Source organism: Choloepus didactylus, chromosome 22, assembly GCF_015220235.1.
Source record: "Choloepus didactylus isolate mChoDid1 chromosome 22, mChoDid1.pri, whole genome shotgun sequence".
NCBI classification, from domain to species: Eukaryota; Metazoa; Chordata; class Mammalia; order Pilosa; family Megalonychidae; genus Choloepus; species Choloepus didactylus.
This window is the reverse complement of record NC_051328.1, coordinates 40086339-40099637: the sequence shown is the minus strand read 5'-3', so window position 1 is coordinate 40099637 and position 13299 is coordinate 40086339. Positions and strand designations below refer to the sequence as shown.

At 53.1% G+C, this 13299-nt stretch overlaps 1 protein-coding gene across 4 annotated transcripts in view; it reads right to left on the bottom strand.

The window, feature by feature from the left end:
* Positions 1–13299, bottom strand: part of KIAA0513 (KIAA0513 ortholog) — a 61913-nt gene that overhangs the window by 20698 nt on the left and 27916 nt on the right. For 3 of the 4 annotated variants that reach the window (XM_037815698.1, XM_037815700.1, XM_037815701.1), the window contains exons 2-3: positions 4160–4588; positions 178–277 (exon numbers count right to left, since the gene is read on the bottom strand). In XM_037815698.1, the coding sequence (XP_037671626.1) occupies positions 178–277; positions 4160–4470 (411 nt within the window). In that variant the 5' untranslated portion in view covers positions 4471–4588. Of the gene's footprint in view, positions 1–177; positions 278–4159; positions 4589–5792; positions 5969–13299 lie in introns of all 4 variants that reach the window. The other variant, XM_037815699.1, reaches the window with a different exon arrangement.

The following is a 13299-nucleotide window of genomic DNA, read 5'->3' as shown; positions in this document are numbered from 1 at the left end:
GTTCTAAATAGCCCTTTCCAGAGCACCCTTGGATGAATCTTACCTTTCGGCTGTTGGGTCATTCCCTTGGACTATTTTCCCCAGAGTCGAATCACAGGGAAAATTAGAGACATCAAATTTCTTCAGATCACCAGGTCCTTCCCACAGAGGAGCCACCTGCCCTCCCCACCCCCTTACCTGGGCGCTCACGTAACGAGCAAACCACTCCCGGCCCTTTCCGCTCTCACTGCTGCAGTACTCTCCAAACTTGGCTTTCTCCTCCTGGGCTAGGTCCTCCCTGAAAAAAGCAACCCTCTGTAAACTCTGGAACAGAAAAGCTTATGATAGGAGGAGGAGAAAAGCAAAGGGACGGACAGGTGTTGATCCCCGCGGGGCGGGGACCCCGACGTGCACCCGCTCCCCTGGCCAGCACCATCCACCAGGGATGCGAGTTCTCCTGTCTTCAAGATGAGGACCCTGGCTCAGGGGACCGGACCCGGCTTGGCAGCAGTGACTCGATTCCCACTCAGCCCTTCTGGTCCCGAAGTCTACGTTCCTTTCCCCTTCCCTCCTGCTTCCAGGAGGTCCGGGACTGACGGTGGGAGCTCAGAGCCTGGGAAGTTCCTAGGGTTCTGTGAAGCTCAAGCCCACAGCAGCCTGCGCGACCCAGGGCAGTTAATCAAGATGTCCCCGGCCCCCCCAGAGGGAGGGAGCGCGCAGGTAGGCAATTCTCCCCCGTGCCGTAGGAACTAAACCTCTCCAAGGTCCACCGGTTCCCGGAACCGAGATTGCCACTCCCTGCTTAGCATGTAGCTAACCTAAATGCCACAAGACCCCTTCCCCTCATGCCCACTGGAATGTCTGCTCCAGGCCCCCATAACTGGCCCTGCTGATTCCTGCTTAACTGCGGGGCGCTTCTGATTCTCCAAATGGCCACCAGCATAGCTGTTTGATCTCTCCTACGTGTAAGTTCCCCCCAAAAACTCACGTCCCAGTCTCTGCCTGGTGTTTTCTTTGGTCTTTTGGATGGGAAGGGACCCTTGGGTCAAAAAATAAGGTACCACCACCTTAAGAAGGTTTTGCTCTGTATCTTTGATCCAGAAGCCAGCAGGACAACACCGAGGGAATTCAAGAATTCCCGAACTTACTGTCATGGCAGCACACACTGAGGGCAGCAGCAGGGACAGGCCCATCGGCAGTTAGGAATCCACCTCCCACCCACCAGAAGGCAGCGAGGGGGCTGCTAGTTCCTCAGAAGCCTGAAGAGCCAGCTGCTCCAGGAGTGATGAAGTCAGGGGAAAACCCTCCCCAGGGTGGACAAAATGCTCACTGATCCCAAACCACTTCCACCCACTCCTCATGAGGGACCAACGTCTTCCCCAAATTTTAAGACTCAGAAATGAAGCTAAAAGCTGATGATCAACTGGCTTGCACAAGTTCTATTTATGTAAGCTGTTGGAAAAAACATCTTGGTCTCCTTTATCCCCAAATACCAACACCAGACAAAATATGAGAATTTGCCAACCATGTGTAGTGATTTTTTGAATGCTCTCGAAAATGCATCCAACGCACTCGTCCCCTTCCAGATTGCTAACAGTTGCCGCAAGTGAAGATTGCCCCCCCTGGGGAATGCGCACGCTTCTGGGCTTTTTCCCCTTTGCGTCCGCTGGTGCGTGCTCAGAGAAGGTGACCTGATGCAGGGTCAGTCGACAAAATAATTAGGAAGCCCCACCTACTGCTCCCCCCAAGTGCACTCAGAATTAAATACAGAAGCACATTTGGATATCAGATATCTGGATTCTGATATGACTAATCCCTTTTCTACCGCATGGAACAGGGTACGGATCCTGCCAGGGGAAGAGCACATCTGGTGAAGGCAGAAATCAATCTTCCTGGCTTACAAACAAGGATCTAAATTGTGGTAGAAAAATGACTTTGGGCAGTGTGAACGGGCAAAAGTCCTTGTGAGTGCTCTAAAGAGACAGGAGAACGGTGGTTAAGCCAGAGCCTCTCTGACTTCGACATGTGTCGGCCCCCCCTGACCTTGCTGAAAAGCAGCTTCTACCTGGCGGGTCTGTGTCTCTAGCTGGCCCCGGGGAGCCCGACTTGGAGCATCTGCCATGAAGGGGGAACGATGGGGACAGGCCTCAGATCCTCCTCGGCCACCTGGGTGAGAGGTGAGGGAGAGAAGGCGAGAGCCCACCCATGGGCCCCACGGGACCCCGCTTCTCAGTCCCGTCTAGACCCAAACCTGCGCCTCGCGCTGCCCATCACCGCGCACCTCATTTAACCCTTCACCTGCCAGAAAACAAAGGCTGCAAAGGGGCAGCAGGGAGGCCCCGTCCGAGCAGCTGTCAGGCTCCGTGGCCATGAGCGTCACGAGGAGGACGGCTGACCGAGACCTTGCGTCACCTCCTAGTGCCCCTGAACTTATTTCAGCTCACCGTAATGGCCCCCCACCAACTAAAACTAACTGGAAAACTCAAATGCCACCAAAGCAAAGCAAGTGTTCCTGGGATTTAGCAATGACGAGGTAAGAGCAATTTCAGTGCAGCGGTCGGAGGAGCGAGCGGGAGGGCAGGAAGTGGTGACAGCAGGCAGACACAACTCCTTCTAAACCCTACTCAAGGACCACAGACACGAGGGAAAGAAGCCTGATGCAAAAGGGTAGGTGTCGTACAATTCCACTTACGGGAAACATGGAGAATCAGCAAATCCGGAGACAGGCAGGAGACTGGGGGTGGCTGGGGGAGGGCTGGGGAGTCACTGTTTAAGGGGGGCAGTGCTTCTGTCTGGGGTGATGGGAAAGTCGTGGTAACGGATGCTGCTGGTGGCACAACACTGTGAGTGTAACAAAGGCCACCGAAGCGTCCACACGGAAGAGGTTACGACAGGGAAGTTTGTGTTGTATATGTAGTAACAATAAAAATTTCAAAAAAGAGAATGTGTAGATAGAATTCTGGAACGATATACATCAAAACTGAATAGCACTTGGTATGCCGAGCCCTCTGTCTCAGGGCTTGCCCCATGAAGCTTGTTACTGCAAAGGAGAGGCTAAACCTGCTTGTGGTTGTGCCGATGAGTCTCCCCGAGTGCCTCTTTGTTGCTCGGATGTGGCCCTCTCTCTCTATAACTAAGCCACCTTGGCAGGTGATCTCACTGCCCTCCCCACTACGTGGGATCTGACTCCCAGGGGTGTAAATCTATCTCCCTGGCAATGCAGGATATGAGTCCCGGGGATGAGCTTGGACCTGGCATTGTGGGATTGAGAACATCTTCTTGACCAAAAGGGGGATATGAAATGAAACAAAATAAAGCTTCAGTGGCTGAGAGATGTCAAATGGAGTTGAGAGGTCACTCTGGGGGACATTCTTACGCACTTTATAGATAACTCTTTTTAGGTTTTAATGTATTAGAATAGCTGGAAGTAAATACCTGAAACTATCAAACCCTAACCCAGTAGCCTTGACTCTTGAGGACGACTGTGTAACAATGTAGCTTACAAGGGGTGACAGTGTGATTGTGAAAACCTTGTGGATCACACTCCCTTTATCCAGTGTATGGATGGATGAGTAGGAAAATGGGGACAAAAATTAAATGAAAAATAGGGTGGGATGGGGGGATGATTTGGGTGTTCTTTTTTACTTTTGTTTTTTATTCTTATTCTGATTCTTTCTGGTGTAAGGAAAATGTTCAGAAATAGATAGTGGTGATCAAGGCATAACTATATTATGGTACTGTGAGCAGCTGATTGTACATCATGGATGACTGTATGGTATGGAATATATCTCAATAAAACTGAATTTAAAAAAAACTGAATAGCGGTTATTGGGATTACCTGTGGTCTCTATTTTTCCTTTATGCTTTCTCTCTAGCGAACCATAAGAGAGCCGGCTACTGAAGATGATGATCTGGCATCCGGCCAGCCTTCCGTGGCTCCACCCTTGCCTGGGGCAGACCCCAGAGCTGGGGAACGGGGTGAGCCGCCCCAGGGGTTCTCGACACGGGTGCATTCCACATCACCCGGGCGGCTGTGGGATGTGTGGATGCTGTGCTGCCCTGGAGGGTCTGATTTGATGTCTGGATGGTGCCCAGCCCGGGGGGTTTTAAACCGTCCCCGAGTGAGGCCAGCATGCAGCGGGGGCGGTGGGTGGGAGCCTGGCCGCAGGGAGCCCCTTACCCTCCGGAGAAGACCTTGCCCACGTAGCGGCGCATGAACTCCCGCAGCTCCGGCGCCTCGGTGTCCGCGGCCGAGCCGCCGCTCTGGCTGGACGAGCAGGAGTCGCTGGAGGAGGCGCGGCCGTACCGGTCCCACGACGGGTGGGAGGGCGACTCACCCGCGTCCTCGCTGTCCGCCGACTCGGTGCTCTCGCTCTCCGAGGCGCCGTCGCCGTCCGGCAGCCCAGGCGGCAGTGCCTCGAGGGGGCTAGAGGCGGGCGGCTCGGCCCCAAAGTCAATCAGCAGCCCCCCGGGACCCTCCGGGGCCTCCATGGCGCGGCGGCTGCTGGGCAGGACACGGCGGGTTAGGGGGCTGGTTCCCAGCTGCGCCAGCGGGAGCTGCCGACCACCACGGAGGCGCCCTCGGGACTGGTCCGCGGCCCTAAGGCATCTGGAACGGAAACACAAACACATCAACATTCTCGCACCAGGAGGACTTGGCAACCAGAATCCCACTGAACGGATGAAGGAATCGGGTCCCCAATTCCCCGTGAGGATCATCTCTAAACGCCTGGTGTCTCCGAGGCTTCTATACCAAGGTCTTCGCCCTGCTGCTCCCACTCTGCCGCTCACCGCCGGGTACCTGGAGGCGCTCGGTGAATACAGGCCGAATAAGCGAGCAAACGAGCCCCACCGATGGGGAGGTCTCCGGGCTGAACAGAGCTTCCAGGGGCTTGTGTCTGCGGCCCTCTCCCCACACCACCCTGCAGACCAAGGGCGCCGGGCAGGAGAGAAACGGGCCAGGGTCTGGGACGGAAACCGGGAATCAAAGCGACATCTGCCACTGGAATCTCCCACTGACAGGACGGGAGGAGCCGCCTCCCCTGAGCAAGGGACGCCTCCCCTCCAGCACCCCAAACTCTCACTTCCCACTGCTCCTCTACTCAAGCCCAGGACCTCCCAGGCTGCCAGCACCATGTCCTTCCTCCTCTTCCCCTCGAAGTCCCGGCACCGGCGTCTGGACACCCCCGTCCGGGCCCTGCTCCCACTCCGGACCGTCCTCTCCTGGCTCCGCTCCTCCTGCTCCTGGGGCTGGGCAGGCTCCCCTTCTCCTCCCTCTCCCGCCTGAACCCCACTCCGGCACTCTAGTCGTCCTTCAACGCCTGGCCTCTGTTCCACCCTTCAGAGAACTTCACTCCATCCCTGCTCAAAACTAATTACTGAGTCCTCTGTGGCCCTAGCATTTTCTCTATCCTGCTTGCTTTACCGAGAGGTTCCAGAGCTGCAGTTCGTCCCCGAGGTGGGCCACCTTGGCCGCCTGTGGAGCGATCCCAGCACCCGGACCTGACTAAGGAAGCGCGCGGCCTGTCTGTCGAATGGACACAGGCACTGGCTAGTGCCTGGGCTCACTGAGGGGGGCGAGCCGAGCCCGGCCACACGGCAGCAGAGCTGGGTTGGAATCGTCGCTCCTAAACCGGGGCTCCTGGGTGCCAGGCCAGCCATCCCCTGCCAGGGCCAGGAAGCCTGCCCCACCGGTCACGGAGTGTGGGGACCAAGCAGGCGGCAGCAGCCCCCCGAGGCCCAGCTCCTCCAGAGAAGAGAGCAATCTCGGGCCCACTCGGGCCCTCTCCCTGCCCTCCCCAGGCCCCAGATACCTGGGACGGCCTCCGGTGGAGAGGTGGCTGCTGAGGGCAGTTCCATATCAAGTCTGCACTCACTGCCTGTCAAGAGCCTGAAGCACATGACTCGATTATGGACTCCTTCAGAGTCCCCAGCCCTGGTTGTTCTGAAATATCCCCGTCAGAAGGATGAAGCAGCTCGCTCGATTTGCCTGAGAGCCAAAGGTGACATTTCAGTAGAGCCCTGCAAGGCGTAAACCTCATTCCAAAAGAACTTTCTAGGCCGAGAGAGCAGCGGGGCCTGCAGGAGCGCCAGAGCCGGCGCGTCGCAGTCTGAGTTTGAGGGGTCGTGGCGGCCGGCCCTGCTCTCGCCAGCTGTGGCCCTGAGCTGGGCTGGCTCTTCAGGCCGCCAGCTCTGCGTCTAAACCCTGGAGCTAGGAGTCAGTTGCCAAGGACCTTCCACAGACCAGAAAATCCTGCCTAAAATAACACACCTAATGTTAAAACGGAAAACCTCAGACTAGAAAAATGCTTGCAGGAAACACGATAGGAAGAGAGTCTAGTCGTACCTAGATTACTATAAATTCACACAGATCTAAGGAAAAAAATCTATATTCCAAGAGATACACAGACCACTCGAATAGGCAAGGCACACAAGAGGAAACGCATTTACTAAGTGCTCAGACAATTCTTCAGCCCATACTAATAACCAAACACATAAATACGCAAATTAAAATAAAATCATTTTACGCTGTTAAATTAGCAAAGAATTTTAAATTATAATCCAAATGCTGTGAGGTTATGGCGAAACTAATATTCTCACACGTTGCTGGCAATCAGTATAAGTCAGACTTAGAAAGCAATTAGATAATTCTTACATTTATGTCCTCTGACCCAGGCATTCAAGTCCTAAGAAAATTCCAAACCCTCAAAAACAGTTATGCAAAGAGAAATCCTCACTGCAACAGTATTTTTAATCCTGAAAAATTAGGGAATAATCAAAACATCTAAATATAGTAAAATGGCAAATAACTTCTAACTTGATGCAATATTAACCAGTATATGATGCAATCAGAAAATTGTGTGCACTATGTAGTTAAGTAATTAAAATATTCTGCAGTCAACAAATATTTACTGAATGCCCCTGGATGCCAGGCTCAGTTCTGGGAGCTGGGAATTAAATTTAATTTTACCATAATTACAATTATGTATATGATGAAAAAGACCAGAAAAGAATATAGAAATGTTGGATGGTGGTGGGATTGGGGCAATCCCCCCCCTTTTTATATTCTTCATTATCATAACAATGCAGTCTGCACAACAAATAAAAAGGAAAAAGGAAACACGTTATCTCCAAACATTTCCAGTGGTGTGAAAGGCCGAGTCTGTTCCCAGAGCAGCGGCCCCCGCACAGGGGCTGGGAGTCAGGCTGCTGATGGCGGCTATTTCTGGAGCGGCCCGGGGCACTGTCGGAGGCAGCCTGGAAATTACGGATTGCCTGAATCATCCTCTCCCTCCGCTGGGAGGGATGGCACAGGGGTGGGCACAAAGGGAGGTCAGGGCGGGAGCAGAAGTGACAGGGGATGCAGCTCTGGGCGGCGGGAGGGGAAGAGGGCGAGCGGCTGCAGGTGGCGACCCAGGGCCGGTGACATCCACCACTGGCCATGGCTCAGGACTCGCCCTCAGGACTCTCATCTGTCGCGGGAGAGAAGGCAGGCGTGCAAGGCTCGCTCACGTGGCTCAGACACGAGGTGAAGCCAGTTTGTGGTGAGGGTCTGGGAGGCACCCGCAGGGAGGAAACGCGATGGCCGCTTCTCAGCACGCGGGATGACAAACTCAGATGCCCAGCTGGGCCAGCTGGAGGACACAGAGCATGCAGATTTTCCAACATTCATTCACTCAACAAATATTTACTGAGCACCTACAATGAATCATTACTGTGCAAGGAGCTAGAAATAACAGTGTAAGCCCATGCAGTGTCTAGCTGTGTGTGTGTGAAAGAGGACAAAAGACAGTTAATAAAATAAAAAAGCATATAGTACAGAACAAGAGAAGATATTTGCAAATCATGTATCTGATAAGGGTCTAATATCTAGAATATATAAAGAACCCTTACAAAGCAACAATAGAAGATGAACACCACAATTAAAATATGGGCAAAGGACTAGAACAGACATTTCTCCAAAAAAGATACATAAGTGGCCAACAAGCACATGAAACGACGTCATCAGGGAAATGCAAATCAAAGTACCTGAGCTACTACTTCACACCCAGGAGGATGGCTATTAAAAAACAAACAAAAATAATAGATGTTGGCAAGAATGCAGAGAAATTGGAATCGTCATACGATGTAAAATGGTGCAGCTGCTGAGGAAAGTTGTGTGGTGGTTCCTCAAAAGGTTAAACAGAACTACCAGAAGACCCAGCAATTCCACTCCCAGGAACACACCAAAAAGAACTAAAAACAGGGACTCAAACAGAAACGTGTACACTGATGTTCATAGCAGCATTATTCACAACGGCTGAAAGGTGGAAACAACCCAAATATCCATCGACAGATGGATGGAGAAACAAAATGTGATCTGTCCATTCCGTGGACTCCTACTCAGCCATGAAAAGGAACCAAGTACTGACACATGCCACACCGCGGATGAACCTTGAAAACAACGCTCAGTGAAAGAAGCCAGACCTAAATGACTGCATCCTGTATGACTCAGTTTATATGAAATAACCAGAATAGGCACAGAATACAGATTCCTGGTTGCCAGGGGTGGGGTGGGGAGAGGGAGGTTGAGGAGTTGGGGGGAAGTGACTGCTAATGGGTGCCGGGTTTTACTTTGGGGTGATGAAAATGTTCTGGAACTAGATAGAAGTGGTGGTTGCACAACACTGGGGATGCATTAAATGCCACCGAACGGTACACTTTAAAATAGTATTCTGTGAATTTCACCTGCATTAAAAAAAAAAAAAGAACAAGAACGTCAGATAGCTCTGATCCTGCGTGGTGATGTTCTTGAGAGCCCAGGTCCTGGGGACCCGGTGGTGGAAGGGCAGAGGGAGGGAGGGCGTGAGACTTGCGGGTCTTCGTTGGAGAGTACTCGGAGCAGGGTGAGCAGCAAGCCCAAGGGGTGAAGACAACCCGAGTCTGGGACGATCGTTCGGGACCCGGCAGCGGAGGAAGCTGGGGCGCAGCTGTGCAGGGGCAGAGACGGGCTTGCAGAAGGGGCTTGCAGAGGGGGTGCGCTCCGAGGCACACCGCAGCGCGGGGCGCTCCAGCCCGGGTTTCCTAAGCGCCTGCCTCCTTCCCACCGCACTTCCTGGGAGCCTTTCCCACGCAGCAGCCTCCAGGGCTGCTCGGCCACCACCCCTCCGGGCACTCTGCGCCTCCCACGCCACACAGCGCCCTGTGGCTTCTGGGGTGGGTGGGTGGGTGGGAGGTGACCTTGCACAAGCAGACGCAGAAACCCTGACCTTCAGAAATCGGCTCGGAGCCTTAGACCACTACGCAAGCAATTCCCTCTCTCTGGTGTTCTCCAAAACTACCAAATGCTCCCCAACCCCTACCCCTCAAGGCTGCAAAACCATGATCTCTGATGCACAGGGGCCTGCGGTTCAGTCATCCAGTTCACACACGGGGCGAGGCCCGGCTCCACCCCTTGCTGGCCCGCCCCCACGCGCCACCTGCCCTGCTCTCTTAAGATTAATTTCTGAGAGTGGAGTTGCTGGGTCGGAGGATTTGTACATTTTAAGGCTTGTGATGGGTGTTGCCAAATGTCTTCCCAAAAGTCTGCACTGTGGCAAGATCCACTTAGTGGCTTTCATGTCCCAACTTTCAGATCAGCAGGAAGCTCAAGAAACCACCGAACTCCAAATTCAGAGCTGCAATCAACTTGTTTCCCTCTGGTTTGACTACTGAGCGCCCGTGGGGAAGCGGCAGGTTCATTTTAGAGACCGGGGAGCTGAGACCGGGAGCCCACTGTGTAATGCAAGTAGTCAAGACAGCACGTCCCACCCCGGCCCCAGCCTTGCCCCGAGCCACTTCCCCTTTGGTGGTTCCAGCTTGATTACTTCACTGGTGGCTAGCCAAAATAAAGAAAAACTGTTTTTTTCTTCCTTGAGTTTCAGCTCCACCACACACTCAGACTGGAAAAATCATTTCAATCTTTGCCTCGATTTCCTCTTGGTGAAAGACAGGAATCTGATTTTTGTTTTCCCTAATCAGTAGGATTATTATCAAAACAAGTGAGGAAATGCCTGAAGGCCTTAGGAGAAAACACCTTATAGAAATGAGTTGTCATTCTCGTGACTCCTGGGGAGAAGCTAAAGAATATCTCCTCTGGCGCCCGGTGAGACAGCTGATATTATCAGAGTAGTTCAGACTTCTTGGGGCATAAACACATCTCTCCATAAAACATTTACTTACTGACAATCCCAACCCTCCGTTGGGGAGTGTGATCATTTGTGCTCACTTTAAAGGAGAGGTGTCTGGGACTCGGAAGGGCCGTGTGGCTTGGGCAGGGTCACCGGTGGATGGGTGGGGAGCCAGAGCCCCACTGCTCCGGACCTTTAGCTGCTGCTCTACCCGGATCTCTCCCCAACCCCAACTTGAATCACCAGCCAAGTCCTGAGCTAACCTCCCCGTAGGAAATCGACTCTCCCTTGCTTTGCCTAGAGGTTGCAGATGGCAGGGAAAACCGTGAAGCAGAATTGTACTCCCCTGCCAACAACCCTCCACTCACCCCTCCACCCTGCACCTCCAGTTCATCAGGCCTCCAACCCCACCTCCCTCAGCTCCAGGCAGAGGAGGGGGTCTGGGTGGGCCGCCTCCCCCACGCAGTCGTGGGTGGCTTTGTGCGAGTGGGACCAACAAGGACACGCCCCCACGCTGGGATTCTAGCTGCGGAGGGATGGCCCGTCACTGCTGTGGCCTCTGCACGTCCACTGTCGTGGTCACTCTCCGTGAATGCCCTCTGTGCCCATCCAGTTAAAGGTCTTTCCAGAAATAAACCCAAAGACCCAAAGACAGGCCAGTTTCTCCTTCTCTGGTTGTGGCGTCGGGTCTCCCTGGAGGGAAGGGAAGGATGAGGGTGCGCCTGCTGACCCTCAGCCCGCCTGGTCGCGAGCGGCCCAGCTCTGGCCAGGACCTCGGAGCAGACTTGGGATCCGATGGTACCTTTCACCCCGTTTTCTTCTGGTGCCACCTTCATGGCCGGACACCGCCCACAATTAGAGGAGAGAGCCTGTGTGCAGAAACCCGCACACCTCGTCACTCGAGGCAGAGCCCAAGGGGCCGAGGATACTTTGACCCTAAAGTCGTGGCTCCCAACCGGACCAGGGCACCCAGGACACCTACGCAAGCCCAGAAGGGCGCCACAGGACACACCCAACATCCGAGGGGAACACAGCTACATTCCACACCCGCAGCTCCCAGAGCCAGCTCCCAGCTCCACGTACGTCGCAGCTTCGAGAGATTGTGCTTTGTGCCAGTTTGAATGGATTATGTCCCTCCAAACGCCATTATCTTCGATGTAATCTTGTGTGGGCAGACCTATCAGTGTTAATTAGATTGTAATTCTTTGAGTGTTTCCATGGAGATGCGCCCCACCCAACTGTGGGTGATGACTCTGATTGGATAATTTCCATGGAGGTGTTGGCCCGCTCATTCAGGGTGGGTCTGAATTAAATTACTGGAGCACTATATGAGATCAGATAGAAGGAGCAAGCTGCTACAGCCAAGAGGGACACTTTGAAGAAAGCACAGGAGCTGCAGATGAGAGACAGTTTGAAGACGGCTGTTGAAACAGACTCTTGCTCTGGAGAAGCTAAGAGAGGACAAATACCCCAAGTGCAACTAAGAGTGACATTTTTGAGGAACTGCAGCCTAGAGAGGAATGGTCTGGGAGAAAACCATTTTGAAACCAGAACTTGGAACTGATGCCAGCCACGTGCCTTCCCAGCTAACAGAGGTTTTCCGGACGCCATTGGCCATCCTCCAGTGAAGGTACCCGATTGCTGATGTGTTACCTTGGACACTTTATGGCCTTAAGACTGTAACTGTGTAGCCAAATAAACCCCCTTTATAAAAGCCAATCCATTTCTGGTGTTTTGCATTCTGGCAGCATTAGCAAACTAGAACATGCTTCATTCCTTTCAATGACATCACGTCTTTGCAAAGCTGGATTTTCAGTGGTCCACCACAATAAAAAGCAAGCACTGCACAAAAATCAACGTGGAGCAGAGGGTGTGGTGCAGTGTCCCAGCTGACTCCAAGGTTAATAAGTTGTGCAGAACCCAACAGGCACACGTCCCATTGTGGTAACGGTGTTTGTTTGAGAATGAAATTAAAACATTCTTTCTTTCAATTTATGTGAATTATTTTTTCACTCGATGCAGCTGGCTGAACAGTGGTCTCCCCTAAAGATGTCCACACCGAGTCCTGGAGCCTGTGAGCATGTGGCCTTCCACGGTAAAAGGACTTGGCAGGTGGGACTACGTGAAGGTCCTCGAGATGGGAAGTGATCCTGGAGATCCAGGTGGCCCCGTGTGATCGCGGGGTCCTTATGGCAGGAGGGCCTGGGGGTCAGAGAAGGATGAGGGAAGCTGAGGAAGAGAGGAGAGAGCTCTCAAGATGGTGGGGGGGCCAGGAGCCGAGGAAAGCGGGAGCCTCCAGAAGCCGGAAAACACAAGGAAACCACTCCTCTAGAGCCCCAGGGTGGGACCCCTGGCTTCAGCCCAGGGAGACCCATGTCAGGCACCTGACCTCCAGGACTGTAAGGCAGCACGTTTTTGTTGTTTTCTGTCACTTAAGTTTGTTGTAATCTGTTACAAGGACAGTAGGAAACTAACAATGGATTGTTAGGACTTAAATACTTACATTGTCCCAACTGTTCAGTTTTTGTTTTAGCCCAAGGGTGTCAGGAAGAAAAATTACTGAGCACTAAGGTGCTGTGCAAGCTGGGGCAGCTCTGGCCTGTGAGGAAGGCCAGGGCCGGGCCCAGCACCCGGAGGCAGCACCGCAGGGGTCCAAAGCCCCTCTCTGCGCCTTGAGCTTCTCAACCCACTGGAGGAACTGACACTTACTCCTGTCAGGTTCCAGCTCGGGGAGCGTCTGGTTTTTATTCCCCTTTATCACAAACACATCACCACAGAAAGGTGGGAAACAGAAATCCCGCCCTGCCATTGCTGCATATGCCCTTCTGGTCTGTCGGTAGGGGGACATTTTTTGCCTCTTCAATGCCGAGAGGCATGTGACTATTTTGCATCCAGCCAGGGGAGCTCTTTTATGGCCACCCAGTGCAGATCCAGTCTTCTCCGGTTTCTGGGATGGCTTCAATGTAAACTGACCCAACACAAGGTCCGTGGTCGCCTGCCGGAGTTTTGATGCATGAATCAGGGCAACAACTCCTGGCTGAGATGTCTGGTTTCTGCAGCTGTCTTCAATAAGTGAACTAGTTCTACTAATAGGTTTTTGTTATTTGTTTACATTCAGCTCTTAGAAAATGGTGCTTCACTGAAGCAGCTGGAGTAGAAGAGCAGGAGAAGA